At 44.3% G+C, this 18,236-nt stretch overlaps 2 protein-coding genes across 3 annotated transcripts; one reads left to right on the plus strand and one right to left on the minus strand.

Annotated features, from left to right (window-relative positions):
* Window positions 1-1,744: 1,744 nt before the first annotated feature.
* On the plus strand, window positions 1,745-8,317 carry LOC130207011 (equilibrative nucleoside transporter 3-like). Of its 2 annotated transcripts, XM_056435369.1 has the most exons (8): window positions 1,754-1,820; window positions 1,960-2,075; window positions 2,763-2,874; window positions 2,962-3,378; window positions 3,817-3,899; window positions 4,200-4,426; window positions 4,566-4,728; window positions 6,398-8,317. In XM_056435369.1, exons 4-8 carry the CDS (start codon window positions 3,064-3,066, stop codon window positions 7,023-7,025), a joined length of 1,416 nt encoding a protein of 471 aa, XP_056291344.1. In that variant the 5' UTR covers window positions 1,754-1,820; window positions 1,960-2,075; window positions 2,763-2,874; window positions 2,962-3,063; the 3' UTR covers window positions 7,026-8,317. The 2 variants fall into 2 exon arrangements, with proteins under 2 accessions (XP_056291343.1, XP_056291344.1); XM_056435368.1 differs by lacking the exons at window positions 1,960-2,075; window positions 6,398-8,317 and having other exon boundaries at window positions 1,745-1,820; window positions 4,566-5,162.
* LOC130207010 (prosaposin-like) lies at window positions 7,758-15,435 on the minus strand. Its single transcript, XM_056435367.1, has 14 exons — window positions 15,306-15,435; window positions 12,811-12,944; window positions 12,566-12,640; window positions 12,182-12,307; window positions 11,319-11,534; window positions 11,094-11,237; window positions 10,939-10,995; window positions 9,862-9,996; window positions 9,661-9,753; window positions 9,377-9,560; window positions 8,901-9,064; window positions 8,736-8,816; window positions 8,514-8,621; window positions 7,758-8,404 (listed from the first exon to the last, which is right to left on the minus strand). Exons 1-14 carry the CDS (start codon window positions 15,337-15,339, stop codon window positions 8,369-8,371), a joined length of 1,587 nt encoding a protein of 528 aa, XP_056291342.1. The 5' UTR covers window positions 15,340-15,435; the 3' UTR covers window positions 7,758-8,368.
* Between the last annotated feature and the right edge of the window lie 2,801 nt (window positions 15,436-18,236).

The following is an 18,236-nucleotide window of genomic DNA, read 5'->3' on the forward strand; positions in this document are numbered from 1 at the left end:
CATGAGTAAAGTTGTATTTTCAGAAGCGATATGAAGAATTTTTAAAAATCGAACTTCATTTTTCAGCTTTAGGGCCATATTTTCTCTTTCCACTTGTACCTGAGGACAATTGTGCCTCATTATATAGAGAGCTGAGACAATCCGTCCATTATTTTGCGGGGTTTAAAACAATTAGAAATTATTGAGCTTGATTATTTCGTTGGGTAATAATATGTTTTGAATGTTGAAAGTGCTTCCATTGATCTTTTTCCAGTAAATGTTGATTTCTTTAACTTTGCACCTTTAATTGAAATGTATAAAAATCAGACGCAATCTCCAGGTTAATAAATTACATTGCGTGTCCAACAGCTCCTGGCCGGCCCCTCTGTCAAATTTTAGAACCGATTGCGGCCCGCAAGTCAAAAAGTTTGCCCACCCCTGCGTTAAAGGCTTGTCGAGTGAGGCGCGCACTGTGGAAACGAAAAGAAACATCTGACATGTGGTTCACCTCAATAGTTTTGACACAGTGCGTATCACTCCCTCCAGGAAATACACCACACCTTAGTTCTTCTGTGACTGATGGAGTTATTCGTCTCACGTGCCCCTCAGTCAACACCACCGCCATCAGTCCACCGTCCACCTGTATAAAGACATGTCAACACTCGGGTTGGGTACCGGAAACCGGTGCCAATGTGGTACCGGTTCCAATACAACCGGTATTACCCGGACCGAAACGCAACGCACATTCTGGTGCTTCTTTCCGGTGCCTGAGCCGATTGAAATTGAAAAAATATATTGTTGTGAACTTCTCTGGTGACGCCGCCCTGTCAGCAGGTTACGAGCCTCTCATTTAACTTTGACAGCGGAGGCATTAGCCGTGTGTGACTACGTGAGCCCGTGTGGAGCACACCAGCGTCAGGCTGGGCGCGACGGGGAGACCGTCACCGGTCCCCCTGAACACGTGGAGACCGATTATGACAAGCAGCCTTAACTCAGATTAGTACCGGAACGTTGATTGCAAATCTTGCATTCATAAAAGTAGCCTAAGAAATAATAAATTAGCGTGACAGTCTGCTAGCAGGTGTGTTGGTGTTCAGCGATCCCGGCTGTATACCCGGTGTTACCGGGAATATAATGACGGAGGAATAAAGACCGTGGGGCATCACTTTGTTTCAGTATAACTCTGTGTCAGAAACAACATGCATTATTTACAGTTAAACTCTTTCATCACATATGTTCTTCTCGGTAGGTAAAAAAACAAGGACCAAATAAAATGCTACTCTGACTTTTTTTCAACATGTGTTTTGACTATTTATAACTTTTTCAACATAATTATTGAAATTTAAAATTACATACTAGACACATTTATTGAAAAAAGTATCGAACATATGGGTTGTAGAATAAAGCATGCAAAGTTAAATTGGGGTCTGCGGGTTCCCAAGTCGGTATAGGAACATAGGAATAAGGTTAATTTATAAAGGCCTTTATTTTACAACCGGAACAGAACGGAACTTCCAGTATGTGGGTTGGCTTTCCGAATAATAGTGTGGATTATTTGTAAGATTTGTGTTTATTGTTTTTAAATAAAGCTCGTGCATGGGCTATAATGAGTATTACGTAAATGCAAGTCGCGTGGTTATGTGGTGGAACATACGTGTTCGGTGTTTTTAATCATTCTGGTTTCGACTTTTTAAGATTTTAATTTGAAGGATTCCTACCGGTATTGGTGGTCGCTGCTGTCAGCTGACCAGAAAGGAAGCTTGCTCTGACATGGATTGTTATGTCAGTCTCACACTTTGGAGAAAATACAGGATCACCAGTCGGGGAGGTCCAGCTGTGAGGTATGTGCATCTTGTGTTCAATGAGCCCGACATCCGGCCCGGGCAGAGTGTGTTAGCCGACTGCTCCGTTTAGAGCTGAAGTGCACGCGTCTGCGATTCAGATGCAGCTTTAGCTGAATTAGTGTTTGATTGTTTACAGCCGCATCCGCACACAAACACAACGTGGCCTGGTGTCCACTCGCCTGAAGAGCTCAACAACTGAGACCGCGGCCGAATGGGCCGAATACTATCGCAAATAATAGTGATAACATGTTGGTAAGAACCTGCTTTCCGCAGCTTTTCAGTTATACCTTTCAATTAAGTTTGAGTCCGCGAAATTGGTTATCGTCACGTGATTTTTAGTTCCTTATTATGGCACATGTGACACTTTAGGATGCAAGGTCAGCTTTGTTATGTCAAGTCAGCCTTCCTTAAACCTCCTCAAATAGTTATAGTCACAACATCCTCTTGTGCAAGCGGGTGGTGCTGGCAGAACAAGTGAGCTGGAAGTCTGTAATAGGTCAAACACACACATGACATGTGACATACATTACTTGAATGTATGAAGCATTTAACTTGGTAGAATTGCCAAGCCCCTGACTCGAGGCACGCCAGCCCAGGACCATCTCCTGCTGGAGGAGAGCAGAGGGTCCAAATAGTCGTGTTTCCAGTGCCCCTTCTAATATTGTTGGTGCAACGGTGGCACACTGGCAACAGGACATTGTGTTCATGTCAAATTCCACATTATCTGAATCACCATGAATCATTTTTAAATTGTGAGCTTGAGGCAGCATTGTATCATGTACTTAACAGGGTTTGTGTCAAAAATGAACCGAGTATGGCTTCTCTATTTTGGGACTTGTATGTGTATCTATAAAGGAATACATTTGAGAAAATACCTCTCACTATGCCCACTGATGAAAGATGATCCTCTGGGTTAATAGTGATTTATTTCCATTGCAGCAACTCAGGATCTGAACAGTTGGAATGGTCTCCCCCAACACAGAGATCTCTCCAGACTATGGCTTCACAACTAATAGTGTGTCTTTTCCTTTATGGACAAGCACATGTAGATGTAAGCATCATACAGCCCACTTATTACAATATAATTATTTCACAGTGAATTTTTTTTTTTCAACTTGTAATTTATTTTCCTCCACAGCTTTCTGTTTAATACTTCCTGTCTTCGTGCTCTTAAACTGCCACAGTGTTCCCCATCCCTCTGTTCTTCGCTTTGAGAGTATCCCTAATCCCGTCTGTGAACATGGACGACGTGGAGCCTTTGCTGCCCAGTCTCAACTCCACCGATGTTCCCACCGCTCTTGACATCAACCGTGAGGATGAGGAGAGCGAGGACCGGAGTCCCTCTGTTTCCCCCATTCCCAAACAATCCTCAGTGCCTCTGGCTATGCGCTACAGCCCAGATGACTCCTACTGTTTGGTGTACATCATCTTCTTTCTGATGGGCATCGGCTCCCTGCTGCCCTGGAACTTCTTCATCACAGCCAAAAACTACTGGCTCTACAAACTGAGTGACAACACTCAAGGTGGGAATGAGGGGCAACGGTCAGACCTCGGGGTGAGTAAGAGGGATAGCAAACACAACTACAGCCACTCTGCTCGTCGTGCATGCGTGGACAAGGGTAGATGCACGTTAAGCGCAATTCTGCATGCTATTTTATAGAGCTGTCACGGTCTTGTGACAGATGTGAGGCCCGAGTGTCCTGTCGCATGTCTGAAAGAAATCCATTGCAACACAATTCTACAATTGGAAACGCCACGATGCTTGCCGAGGGAAACTAAGATAAATAGGTCGAGCGCTACGGTCAGGGTGGTGAGGATGATCTGCTTCCTCTGTTTCAAGCATGGGTGGAATCCTATAGAGTTCTGCTATTGTGAGATTAACACTTGATTTTCTTATTTCATCGTGAAAATAAGAAATAAAATATGCTTTTTTACATTTTGTGTGCGTCACTGAGTGTGTGGTCCTCAAATGTTTTGTCTCCACTATTTACAGGACTACTTTGAAAGCTATCTGGCCATTGCCTCCACGGTGCCCTCTGTGCTCTGTCTGATCCTCAACTATCTCCTAGTTAACAGGTCAATTCTCACACACACACACACACACACACACACACACACGCAGCACGTTCCCTTCAAATGATTTTCTTTATCTCTGAATGTCGACCGTGTCGACACATATCACCCTATCAAGGGCCTTACAGATTGTCATTGTGAACAGCACCTCTGCAGCAGAATACACGTGGGGATAATTAATGACTTGCTGTCCTGCATTTGTCCAACAGCCCAGCACCAAACGCGTGCTGCTGTTTGTGTTTTCAGTTGATCAGCCGACCTTTGACGCACTAATGCCTCATCCCCGTACATCTCTGTCGGTAGGCTATCTTCCAACGTGCGGATCCTGTCGTCTCTTCTTGTGATCCTGCTGGTGTTTGTGCTGACCACGGTGCTGGTGAAGGTGGACGTGTCGGACTGCAGGACAGAGTTCTTCATCTGCACGCTGGCCAGTGTGGCTGTCGTCAGCGGCGCGTCCAACCTCTTCTCGGGCAGCGTGTTCGGGATCAGTGGTCATTTCCCCATGAGGATCTCTCAGGCTCTTATAGCAGGTGCAGCTCCTTTGGGTCATGTTGCCTTTTGTAGTATTTCCACATTACCGTCAACATGCACTATTTAGCCGCTTCATTAATGCACGTCTCTTTTGCACTGACTGCACAGGACATTAGTGGAGGTCCTTTCTTGTCTCAGGCCAGGGCATGGGGGGCACGTTGAGTGCAGTCGCGTCAGTCGTGGACCTGGCGGTGGCGAAGGATGCGACCGACAGCGCTCTGGTCTATTTCCTGACAGCCGACGTCTTCGTCTTGCTCTGCATCATCACATCTCTGCTCCTGCCGAAGCTGGCGTATTCAAGGTCAGTAGCAGCCAAAGATGTTGTGGTTCCGAGACAGATACATATGCATCAGCCCCCTGTCAGCCGGCATTCGGATTTGACAAATGTAGGTTACTACACCTTCCCTTGTCCTGTCAAATGACCATTCATCTGAATCCTATAGGCCAGTGAAGGTGTGTGCTCATGTGCCATTTCTCCCAACACCACCAGATGGTGCCAACGTTAGAAATGTTTAAATCTTACACAAAGTGGGTCAAATTACTTAAGAATAATTGTAATAAATAATCTTACCTATTCCAGTGATTGGTTTTGTGCATTTTGAAATGGCAGATACTGTTGGATTAAGGTCACTAGCAATAGACATGATAAACACATCTTTGTCTTTTATTTAATGCTGCATTTAACACAGTTGGACTAATGACTCATTTTAAACATTAAAAGGTTTATGTCATATGTATTTGTCTCCGTGACTAATGGTCCAGTATTGAGGGGTAACGCCATAATTGTCAACCTCAAATAACAAGCTGCGAGGGCAAATGTGCGGTGTCAATGTCGTGTTTCATTCACTGAAAGTGCTTTTTAACTGTTTTTTATAATACATTTGACTATTATGGAAAGGACCCTGCAAAGAAATATTACTTTTTTCCCATAACTTTGAAGGCAACAAAAGATCTCACTCTTTACGTCACCTTGTATGTTGCCTCTCTCTCCGCTCGAGGACTCGGAGCGCCTCAGCTCTAAACACTGGTGTGTGGATGTCATATTCAAAGACATCCACATTATTGAAATCCTCTAAATATGCAGCCATGACATTGAATATCTCCAAACAGTGAGATCCAATCTCTGTACTCCAAACCGCCTGGAACACCCCATTCCACCTTTTTATATTTATTGTTTTGGCAACACAAGATTTCTGGTTTAATTCATTTTATTTTGTACAGCCCAAAATCACATATTACACATTTTCCTCAAAGGGCTTTACAATCTGTACACATAGACATCCCTGTCCCAGGACCTCACATCGGATCAGGAAGAACTCCCAAGAAATAGAAAAAACACTTTCACAGAAAGAAAAAAAAAAGGGAAGAAACCTTCAGGAGAGCAACAGAGGAGGATCCCTCTCCAGGATGGACAGATGTACAGATGGACAGAGTTACAACACATGAATATGACAAATTCTTAATAGTGAGTAGTAAGCATGGACCACGATCCAGATAACCACAATCCATGTCAACAGAAGAAGGTAGAGAGGAGGGGCATCAGGGCACCACGGCAGGAGGCATGCTGAAGAAGGCAGGGTCAATGATGTGGGAGGGCGGGAGGACGAAGATGAGACCAATGGTGAGAGGCGAGAAGGCACAAAGACTCCGGTGAAGAAGTAGAATGAGTCATGTGCATTAAAGGGACGTGAATCTGTCTCCTTAGTGTTGTCAGAATCAGAGCCTGTCGGTGGACGTTCATTCATTGTGCCAAATTGCCCTAAAATGATTACACTGCAGCCCGTGGGGCGTATGCAGCGCTCTCGATCAATACTTGACCGATTTCAGAAACGTCCATTAGTCAAACACATGGGAAAGTAGGATAGAACAATAGCAAAGTATTTAGGTTCAGGGGACAGGTCCAATCCATCTTTTTAAGTTTAAGTCTTGAGATTTGACGTGCGAGTCACTTTATTTGCCGTTCTCTCGAGACACTGCATGCAGGCGGCAGCCGGCATCAGTTCAGGAGTGATGAGCGAGGGCGGAGCCGCAGACACGGGGAGCAGAGTCTCCATCCCGCCGCTGAAGCCCATCCTCAGGAAGACGTGGATGCTCGGTCTGAGCGTCTTCTACGTCTTCTGCATCTCCATCATGGTGTTCCCTGCCGTATCGTCTGGGATCCAGTCCGTCAACAAAGACAGTGGCAGCCCCTGGACAACCACTTATTTTGTGCCGCTCACCAGTTTCCTCCTGTTCAGTGCCGCCGACTTCTGCGGCAGGCAGGCCACCGCCTGGCTGCAGGTCCCGGGGCCCACCAGTCGAGTCCTGCCTGTCCTGGTGCCGTGTCGCTCCGTCATGGTGCCACTTCTGATGTTGTGCAACTACCAGCCAAGGGACCACCTCCACACTGTGCTTTTCGCCCACGACGCGTACCCTGTGGTCTTTAACTGCCTGCTAGGCCTCACCAGTGGCTACCTAGGCACTCTGCCAATGATCTATGGTCCCAAAGTCGTACCTCGAGAGCTGACAGAGGCCACAGGAGTGGTCATGGCCTTCTTCCTCACTCTGGGACTGGCTGTGGGGTCGGCCTTCTCGGTGCTGATTGTGCACTACGTCTGACCAGGCTGTTGAGCATCAACAGGGATATATTAAGTTATACGGCAGATAATTGCTGGACAGCAGAGCCTCAAAGCACGGATGCAAAGTGCACCAGTAAAGCCAGTGGTCTGCCATCAAGGGAGCGGACCGATAAGCCTCTCAACCATTAAGCCTCATAGTAATATGTATTTCCACTGATGTGGCTGATGCTGGGCACCTCGGGCTGCCATGACTTAATTACACATTCAACTTCAGTAGGCGCTTGTCCATTTTTACATTGCAAAACTAAACCAAAGGGATACATTTGTGGGGCATCAGTTAATCCTATTTTAGTTCCACTAATAAAATATTCAGATGGCAAAGCAGCAGCAGTGAGGATTACAGCGGCCACATGATGCACTGGGTTTGTATGCCTTGTTCAGTCTTTAAACTGAACATTAGTGAAGTTCATTATTTTTAAACAAATGCAACTAATGAAATTAGAAACCTAATATTTCAGGTTCCATCTCAAACATACACCCGTTCTGCATTTGCTGTTTTTAAATCTGAGACTGAGCTCCACATTTTTTTGTACTTATGAAATACAACTGAACCATGAACTAGACTTTAAAAATAATATCTGAATTTGACAAGGTTTGTCATTTTATAAAAACAAGCCCAAACACCCTCAGAGCCAGTAAGATTTGATGACAAGCTTGATAGGATGCAGTTAGGGTCATTTTACAAAAGTGAAGAGAAAAAAAAGAAACCAAGCGGATTGGGATCACTTTAATTGTTAAACATTTACAGACTGACAGTTGGCTTACGTTTGAGCATTAGAGATGCTCTGTTAGAAACAGTGATTTACAAACTGTGCAAACAATGGGAGGTACACTCGGTAATAGACACATTTTCCCCTCTACAAAATACAAATTTGTTTTGGGCTCAGACATACTGCCGTCATCCTGAACACAGCAGTTTCTTCCATTTGCGTTCACTTGCCCTAGGGAGAAAGATTCAAATACAGGGGGGGGGGGGGGGGGACACGAATCAGGACAGCAGCGCTGCTGTAGACTTTAAATGATTTTTTACAATCCATGTTCTTACAGAACACACCCAGCAAGCAACATTGTTAAGTACAACCTAAATGATGCAACCCGACGGTGGCGCTTTTTCCAAGTGAAGCAGCAACAAGCAGAGCTGCAGATCACATCTCTCCTCCCTTGCCACACACCCCCAAAAAACAAGTCGAGTCCCTTTCCGCCATGACATTAAAAATATCAAAAGTTTATTAAACAAACTGCAGTCATTAAAAACAATAAAGGGGGACGCAGCACGAGAGTAATTCTTCTTTCAATTCCCTTCCAGGTCAGGTTGCGCTTCCTCTACGCCCACACATGGCGTTTGCAGTGAGCCACCGCCTAAAACACAAACAAGTGGTTAGACAAGCCGTGACGCAAATGCTGAGAAAAAGAATACGTAGTGGTGGGCAATAGTTAAAAAGAGGCCAACAATGACTGAGCCACTCACATTGCAGCGAGACGCTGTCTCCATGTTCTTGCACCAGAACGCAGGGCCCCAGCTGCACGGCTCTGTTCCCAGCAGCTTGCGCTCGGCTTCAGGACAGGCTCCCACTTTCTGGTTTACACACCAAAAAACAGATCAGACACTAGCCTGGTCTACATGAAAGCTACCAAACAAACATGAAGACTGTTCTTATTTAGTCATGGATGAATCTAGTTTACTCTTTACCATGCACACACAGTCGGGGTGGAGCATCTGGAGGAGCAGCTGGATGAGCATCGGTTCACACTGTTGAACCATCTGGTCACACTGTTGACAAAGACACACAAGGGTTTACATGGAGGATTGGTCAAAGGTACAAACTAAGGAGCTCAAACTACTACAACTAATTACCTCGGTCTGGAAGGAGTCGGGCAGGAAGCTGCAGACTTTCCTCACAGCCTCTTCAATCTGTTCCTCCGTTGCATTCTTCTCCAGAATGCCGTCAATGTAATTAACGGCCATCTTGCATACATCGCAATAGCCACCGGTCTTATAGAGAGTCATGTCGAGTGCAGCTGGAGAGAATTTAGAACCAGAGTCACCGTTATTATCCATATGTGGAAGAAAATCTTTGGCCATTGGATGTAAATGAAAACATTTTTTTAAAGAGACATGACAATAAGACGTCGCACCTACCGGAGCATTTTGATTTTAGAGATCACACATGCATAACTTTGACATTTTATAAACACCAGCAAACAATTACTTTAAAACAGCTGGTTAAAGTCAATTGTGTTATGTTGCCACATTCTAGCACGAGTGTGCCTTAAAATAGGACGATAATGGATAATATTAATTCAGTGTGCTTCTGGCGGGTGAGAACTTACGGACAAAAGCACGGCTGCCATCGTTGCAGAGTGCCAACACGGTGCAGATGGTCTTGGGGTCCGCCTGCTGCACCAGAAGCTCAATGATGGCCTGGCCGTAGGTCTCGATCAGGTCCTTACACTGGGCACTCAGAGAGGAGGGCAGGTATGTGCACACCTTCTCCACAGCATGAAGCACCTCCTCCTGAAATAGACAAATGGATCAGAGTCAAACGTACTGCTCCACATCTACAGCAGAGTTGTGTTATGGCCATATTGGATACATCTAGGGGCATAAATCCCACCTCTGTTTTCTGATCATCCAAGATGGACTCCAACTGTTGCATCACAAACTCACAGATGGCACACTTTGGGGACTCGCGGACTTGCACCATGGGCTGGAACAGAAAGAAGCACCGTCTCATGCGCATGTACAATACTGCTCCATCGCATATCATGACTACACACTGGTAGGAGTCAGCAGTTAGGCGCCCAACATGACTTACCTTAGCAGACCCAACCTCAGTGGCTGGGAAAAGCTTGAGTGCCGGCACAACCTTGGCGGGCAGCAGCTTCAGCATGGGAATGGACTTCTTTGTAGCAGCACAGAAGCCAGCATGGGCACAGAGGTCCTTGGGATCCTGAGGACACAGAGATGGTTACTTTAGACGACACTGAGATCAATAAAAGGCCATGTGTCGGTAATCTGCATAGCATTCCACAACGTTGCCACCCATGCAGCAGTTTCCGTTTTACAAAAATAATAACAGCTTATTTGATCTAGTACCAAACACAAAGCAACACACACCCATACTGGCAAAAACATATGCAGCCCTCAGGCATCAAACAAGATCAGCCAGTGTTGAGCCTTAAAACAAAAAAGGAAAGTTGTTTTTGTTTTTTTAAATGGAGAGCTTCTTCAATGTTAGTAAAGAATTAGTCACAACATCTCAGCATACTGTAAACCACGACAGCGCTGTATGCCAACGTCATGTGAATGAACAGACTAGTCCAGTGAAGGACCACCACATTCAAAGTCTCCCATCAGGCACTCGTGTGTCAAGACTTTAGCCACACAAGCACAGTTGACGTAAAGCAGTCTCACGCGTCACAAGACCATCTCCATGCATCTCTACGGGGGTCAGGTGAGCGGCACTACGAGTGGACAGCACAAGCAGCGGGTTAAGAGGCCACAGGCGGAACACAGAAAGACCTACCTGTTCCTGGGGAGCAGCACACAACACCCAGAGCAGGAGAAAACAGAGCAGGACAACATTAATGGAGAGGAGAAAAGTAATTTAAAAAAGGGAGGAACAAGGTAAAAATGAATAAAAAGAACAGCAGAAAGTGATTTGAAGATGTGGATAAATTGAGGTCAGCAAGCCAGGTGGTGCTCCAAGACTGAATAAGGACTTAGCACTGGCAAAACAATACATTATCAAACTCATTCGTTTTGACTATTAAGCTCATCATTAAATATTAGAATATAATGACCAGTTATGTTAAACTGTGGCTCAAATATAAAAAGACAACATTTTTTTTTTTTTTAATGTAAAAGTTCAATGCATTAGGAGGACACTCACCATGGACATGAGCACGGTAATAACCAGGCTACCATACTGGGAGACATACTGCTTGCACTGAAATGAGAAAAAAACAATCGTGTTATGGAATCTTTTTTTCTTTGACAAAGAAAAACATTCATTTGTCAAACCTCCTTCACTCATAAAAGGCTCACCATGTCCGCCAAGCTTGGTCCAAGAGAGTCACACTGGTTCTCAAAATTCTCAATGAGAGAGTTGACAAATGAGGTGTTGGCCTTGGCTTCAGCTTGAGCATCAGTCAGGAACTTGACACAGTCCTGGCACACTAAATCATTTTCCTACGGGGAAGGCAAGATTCAGGGCCAAATCAAGACACTATTCATCAGCCGGTGGCGATAGAGGGCAGTTAAACTGCGTACCTGCTTTGGACCCTCTTGTTTGGGAGACTTTTGCTTTATGCTCTCCTGAGGATAGAGGAGCCCGGGCACATTGAGGAGGAAGGGGGACACTTTCTGTGAGAGGTCCACCAACGGGATTTCATTGGAGACGAGCTGCTGCTGGGCATGAGCCTTAGCCAGGGCTGCCTGCTGTGACTGACACAGCCTGATGGCTGCACACACCACACTGGGATCATCCTAAAAAACACAAAACCTCAATAACTGGAACATTTTGATAGTCACTTTATCATTAAGCAATTAAAAATCAGTTCAACAGAAATCCAATTGTACAATTTATCTAGAAATGTTTGATTGTCTTTGAGTCATTTGCCATGTTGTGAAATTGATTGAAAATATATCAAAGTGCAAAAAACTGTACAATACAGAACCTGTTACAAGCTTAATGTATACTAGGTTTTGAAAAGCACTATCTTTATTCCCAACGTTGCAGCAGGTGAGGGTTGAAACAAAGAAAGTAACACCAAATACTCCCAGTCACGAGGTTGATTACACAACGACGGCTCTGTTCCCATTTAGACTTTGACTCACTTCCCCATCAATAGCCCTTATTCAGCTCACTGGCCTTTGCTAACAGCCACTTCTCTTTTCCATTTTGACACAGAGGGGCAGACGGATCATTTACTTTGATTGGTAAATGAGGCCAAATGAGGAACTGAACTCTAAAAGAGCTTTAACAAGATTTTGGCAACGCATGTTTCATTTCAAACTTGTGATGTTATTCTAACTCTTATTTTAATATTCACAACCACGGACCTTCGCCCACAGGTTTACCATCAATATTCAAACTGACCACCAAGACGTGGACAAACCGGTTGACTGCTCACCAGTTCTCCTTCAATGATTCCTATGAGGATGGGGTAGTAGTCATCCACCATCTCCTTGCACTCTGCAGTCAACCCTTTATCAGGGATGAGCTGGCAGGCCTTCTCCAGGTACCCAAGAACCTCAGCCTGCAACAACATTAATCCTCACATCAGTCTTCCATAGGAGTGAAAGTCTTGGTAAAGTTGCATTTTCTTATCAATTCAGTTTATTTTGTATAGCCCAATATCACAAATTTGCCTCAGAGGGCTTTAAAAATCTGTGCACATCCCTGTCCCTCACATCGGAGGTCAATAGAGGTCATGTGTACAGAAGGAATCATTACAGAGTTACAACACATTGAATGATCAAAGGTTCTAAAGACACTGATTTGGTTTTTATCTTACCTCAGTAGCATTGTCCTTCAGTATCTGATCCACGACAACCAACACCTCTTTACACAAGTCACATGGCACCGTTTTCTGAAAGCACACAATTGGGTTGTGTTGAGTGTCAATAATATCTCCAACACGAATACTACGGAAGACTTGCATGGATGGGACATCCGTTCATGACACATTTCAATAGAATTTTTTAGAACAAACATAAATTGCATGGTCACCTAAATTGGGGGTTAAAGAGAAAGGCTCACCATCTGGGGCTTGTTCCAGACATTCTGCTGGCAGTGAGTCACAGCGCCGCACAGAGAAGCCGTCTTTACATTCTGACACCAGTAGGTGGGGCCACGGGTACACTGCTCAGTGCCCAGCAGAGGGGTCGCTACAACTGAAAAATAAAAACAATTCAACCATCATAACTTTCTGCAGAAGCAGACTCATGACAAAACCATATTATTGGATATACGTCAAAACTGCGTAAAGGAAGTAAACGATGCACACGCCAAAATGGTTAAATCTCCAGACTTAAAAGTCAGTTTGTTCATTTCATTAAGAGCCACTGCCTACACCTTTTTGAGGTTCTCATTCTATAAATAAATAAAAAAAGAAGGTAGTAATTCAAGGAAGACTTCCTTGTAACATTAAAAAGAGGAATTTATTTCCAACTGCTGCTCAGCGGGTTTGAGGTCAAAACAAACCTGTAGAGAGACAACCAAACTCTTGACTGACATTTTAAAACAAGCAGGTCTTAGTTTTTTTTTTAAAGGTACTCATTTTATGAAAATTAATTTAGATCCCATGACTTGAGCAGTCTCAAAGCTACCAAGTCTGATGAGCATGAACCATTGCATTGAATAATTTAAATGCATGAAACTGGCTCTCTGGTTAAATACGATTGTATTTTTCCCTAGAACAGTCATTGACAAGAAAGATCAGTGGGCTTGCTCTGAAGATAGAAGTCCTTCAAACACTGAGGATGATGGGGAATTACTCTCAGAACTGCTTTTTAACTGTAATCAGGGGAAGACACATTAATCCCATTAGCTCTAACTGCTAGTGACATTAGCATAACTCTCAATCTAACACAATTTCCCACCAGCAACCAGGCATTCAGAACACAGCATAAGGGGACCTCATTGACATCAGCTGTGCTAAAGTGGGTTTTAGTGTTTTAGCATTTAATTAAAATACTATCTATTGGATCAATGCAAAAAAGAAAAAGGGTTAATGCAGAGTTCTCCATTTTACTTCAGTGAAAAGTGAGATGGGAAAGAACCTAAAAGTTGGCAGCACTGTTTCTGTTTTTCACCGCCACTATTAAACCCTGCATGAAACAAGGTAGATGCAGATAATCTACTTTCATAAACCTGAAAACTCAGAATTGTAACTAGAATAGAGTTAAAAATGAACATGTTAGAAAAGCAGGACGTAAACGTTGCCCGAGTCGAGGGACTAACCAGCCTTATGGTGATAACGACCATGAATTGCCAATGGAGGTCAAACAAACCTTCTAATAACCAAGTTACACCACTGAGGGCCCTACTGCTACAGTTCAGGCAGGGCACAAGTTAGAGAAAGAAGCACAGTCAGTAAAAAAACAGGCCCATGTTTGACTCACTATGTCAATACGATGATCTTTTTGTTTAATGCACAGTGAGTAATCATCACAGGTCACACTGAAGGCTTTAAATGGATTCAGCATGGTTCAACATCTGTTGTCTGTGAAAGAGTTTGTGTTACAGGCGACACACCAGTAAGAGGAAGTCAAACATGACACTTGCTGAGCAGCATAACTGAAGCCAACCCGTAAAACACGCACAACGAAACCACAGCGTGTGCTCCGATAAATAATTAAAAAAAGAGTCATTCATGTATCATCAAAACAACGGAGGGACAAGTAAACATCATGTAATCTTATTAAAAGCCCAGACGAGCGAGACGTGCATAACTTCATGGCAGCCATAAATTGAATGTGGACTCTGTGGACCCTGGCCAGTGAAATCTATAGTGGGCCAACTGCACACTAGATTTTACTGGCCAGGGTTTTGCCTGATCATAAAGAAGCGACGTCACCACTGACCAAAATCACGAGGAACAAAAACGAGATTGACTGTCGACTGAAAAGCTGAAATGAAAGTGTCCGTTTAAAAAAAGGAGCCCATCGGAACTTGCTGGTCAAACCAAGGGTCGACAAGGAAGCACGTAGTCATTATCTGGTCAAATCAAACCAAACCAGTCGGGACGCACAAGTGTGTGATGTCTGATTTATACACTAGTTTATTTACACACGATCTCCCATAGGATACCAAGTTAACATTAGCTGCTGCTACTTATATAAAAAAATAATGTAACGTAGGCCTATTCAAAGTTCAGAATATATCCTCGCGTGAGAATCAACGTGTCCATGGCTAGCTAGTTAACTAACGTCATGGGCCGACAATTTACATCTTAAAACCTCAACAAAAGGCAAACGTCAATATTCACAGAACAGAGCACGTGTGTATGTTTTGTTATAAGTTGAAATTTTCGTTGGCCGAGGACAAACCACAGACTTCTACATCTCAAACACGCACCGGGAGTACAAGCGAGCGGTTGCTGTGGGACAACAACGTTGTCCGACTCGTTTGTGTTGACAAAAGCCACCGCCGCCTGAGAGGCTTCCGCGTTGAGGCGCAGCGAGCGTTAGCTAACGTCACGTATCGTTAGTTACACAAACAGACGCCACCGAAACAATGTGTAATTGCTTTACCTGAGGACACAAAAAGTAGAGTTAGGAGCAGCATGACTCCGGTGTTTGTCTGTCTCGTCTCGTCTCTGCGCGGTGGCTGAAAGTTCACTTTGGAGCGGCGAACCCTGCAATGCAGACCGGAGGCCGTGGATCCGCCTTTATCTGGTCTCAGTCAGCTGACTACTCAACGAGACATGTGACCGCCTGGGCTTTGCCTGAAGCGATCATACAAGTTAAAGAGCAAAACGTATTTCAAGACAGTTAAATTACACAAATATATATACACACACACACATATATATAATTATAATTATATATAATTATATATATATTTCATAATATATATATTTATGCATTTCTATTTATTTAATTATATATATATCAGGCATGAAAACGGGTCAGGGGTGAAAAAGGTGAGAAGGATAGGCGCGCGCGCAGGGGGGGGGTGCTGGTGACTTCCACGAACATCGATGTTGGACGTTGTATGATAATCTATAGTTCCTCCATTCTGACACCAAGTCAGTGGGCCCTATAATAATAGTAATATTGTATATAATATAGTCATTCATGAACCAACTTCCTTTTTTTTTGGCGTGAACAAGTCTTCAAGTCTTGTGCTCTGCTGAGCCTCGAGTCTGTTCCTTGAGTCTGATCTGCCTCTACCTGGTTGTCACGATCTTCTAATCCAGGGGTGTCAAACTCATTTTCACCGAGGGCCACATCCGCCTCATGGCTGCCCTCAAAGGGCCGGTTGTCACTAACACGGTATAATTCTAACTACTCCAGAACATATTGTTAAATAACTGTCTTTGCATTTGTTTGTTTATTTAGGTGTACTTATATAAATGTATAACTATATATGCAAATGTATTTAATATTATACAATACATCTATTTAATTTAATTATATTTATTTTAACCCACATTACTTTATCAAAGATCAAACAAACATTATTACATTAACTTTGTTAAAAGCTTTTTCACAGTTGAGACAGGTGGTTCTCCACTGGTCTGGGTAGTGGTTCTCCACTGGTCTGGGCAGTGGTTCTCCACTGGTTTGGGCAGTGGTTCTCCACTGGTCTGGCTTTGGGACGCACTATCACCCCTGAATGACAAGCTGAGACCTAAATTGAGGGATATTTTTAACTTCTCAAATGTATTTAATGAAAAGATGTTGCAGTTTGAACCTGAGTGTTCAGAATATCACAGTATGCACAACACAACTATTTAGTAATATTCCCTTTTACAGTCAATTATGAACCAACAAGTGAATCTTAAGGACACAAGAATGCCGTCACATAAAATGACGTGGCGGGCCACATTTGGCCCGCGGGCCATGAGTTTGACACGTATGTTCTAATCAAGATTCAAGATTTCAAGATGTTTTATTTGTCACATACACACACAGGGTGTGCAGTGAAATGAAGGTGGCAATGCTCAGCAGGAATGTGCAAGGGCAACAAGTACACACTATTTACAAATAAAAAACAACACAATATTTACAGTAAGTGTGTGTGTGTGTGTGTGTGTGTGTGTGTGCCTAAGAGGGGCAGTTGTGTGGGTCTATGTGGGGGTCCTGGTGAGGTCGGAGTTCACAATCCTGATGGCCTGAGGAAAGAAACTCCGTCTCAGTCTCTCTGTTCTTGCAGCGTGACTACGGAGGCGCCTGCCTGACCGCAGCAGCTGAAACAGTCTGTTGTTGGGGTGGTGAGGATCCTTCATGATCCTGCCGGCTCTGGTTCTGCACCTCCTGGTGTACAAGTCCTGCAGGGTGGGAGTGTAGTTCCAATAGTGCGCTCAGCCGAACGCACTACTCTCTGCAGAGCCTTCCTGTCCTGAGCGGAGCAGTTGCCAAACCAGGCTGTGATGCTTCCTGTCAGGACGCTCTCTACAGCTCCAGAGTAGAAGGACTGAAGGATCCTCTGGGAAACTTTAAATTTCCTCAGCTGCCTGAGGTGGTAGAGGCGCTGCCTTGCCTTTCTCACCAGAGTGTCTGTGTTCGTTGACCATGTCAGATCCTCGGTGATGTGGACTCCCAGGTATTTATACCCGCTCACCCTCTCCACAGTAGTCCCGTTAATCCCCAGTGGTGAGTACGTCCTCTGTTGTTGTACCCTCCTAAAGTCCACAATCAGCTCCTTAGTTTTGGTGACATTCATGATGAGGCTGTTGTCCTGGCACCAGAGTGACAGATCAGCAACTTCCTCCAGGTAGGCCTTCTCGTCGTTGTCGGAGATCAGGCCCACCACCACTGTGTCATCCGCAAACTTGATGATGGTGTTGGAGCTGAACCTGGCCACACAGTCATTTGTGTACAGGGAGTACAGTAGGGGGCTGAGGACGCAACCCTGGGGGATCCTGTGTTCAGGGTGAGGATTTGGAGGTGTGTCTGCCCACCCTGACCACCTGCGGGCTGGCGGTCAGGAAGTCCAGGATCCAAGCACACAGGGGGGTGTTCAGTCCCAGCTCAATCAGCTTGCCGGCCAGTCTGGAGGGGACTATGGTGTTGAAAGCTGAACTATAATCAATGAACAGCAGTCTCACATAGCCCCCCCTCTGGCTGTCCAGATGAGAGAGTGTGGTGTGCAGTACCTGGGAGACAGCATCATCCGTGGATCTGTTTGGGCGATAAGCAAACTGCAGCGGGTCCATGGAGGAAGGGAGGAAGGCGCAGATGTAGTCCTTTATCAGCCTCTCAAAGCATTTCATAATCTATGCCATACCTGCCATAAATATCATGATACTGATACAATACCATAAAACAGTACCATAAATACGATCCTGGTATATTTATCTATAATAGTAATAAATAAAATATCTGTATGGTTCACTTTTTACCAACTTTTTCAACACTTAACAAATGGCAGTAGGCCTATTATTAGTATTAGCCTACAAGATATTAATGAAACTACATGGAGCCATCATAGCATTGATTATCACTATGAGACTGTTA

The sequence above is a fragment of the Pseudoliparis swirei genome, chromosome 17, assembly GCF_029220125.1.
Source record: "Pseudoliparis swirei isolate HS2019 ecotype Mariana Trench chromosome 17, NWPU_hadal_v1, whole genome shotgun sequence".
NCBI lineage: Eukaryota > Metazoa > Chordata > Actinopteri > Perciformes > Liparidae > Pseudoliparis > Pseudoliparis swirei.

Coding starts and splice junctions, on each gene's coding strand:
- LOC130207011 (XM_056435369.1), top strand. CDS start 3,064: ATGGACGACGTGGAGCCTTTGCTGCCCAGTCTCAACTCCACCGATGTT. Junction 3,379..3,816: donor GGCAACGGTCAGACCTCGGG/GTGAGTAAGAGG, acceptor CACTATTTACAG/GACTACTTTGAAAGCTATCT. Junction 4,729..6,397: donor CCGAAGCTGGCGTATTCAAG/GTCAGTAGCAGC, acceptor CGTTCTCTCGAG/ACACTGCATGCAGGCGGCAG.
- LOC130207010 (XM_056435367.1), bottom strand. CDS start 15,339: ATGCTGCTCCTAACTCTACTTTTTGTGTCCTCAG. Junction 11,238..11,318: donor AACAAGAGGGTCCAAAGCAG/GTACGCAGTTTA, acceptor CCTTCCCCGTAG/GAAAATGATTTAGTGTGCCA. Junction 8,817..8,900: donor CCGACTCCTTCCAGACCGAG/GTAATTAGTTGT, acceptor CTTTGTCAACAG/TGTGACCAGATGGTTCAACA.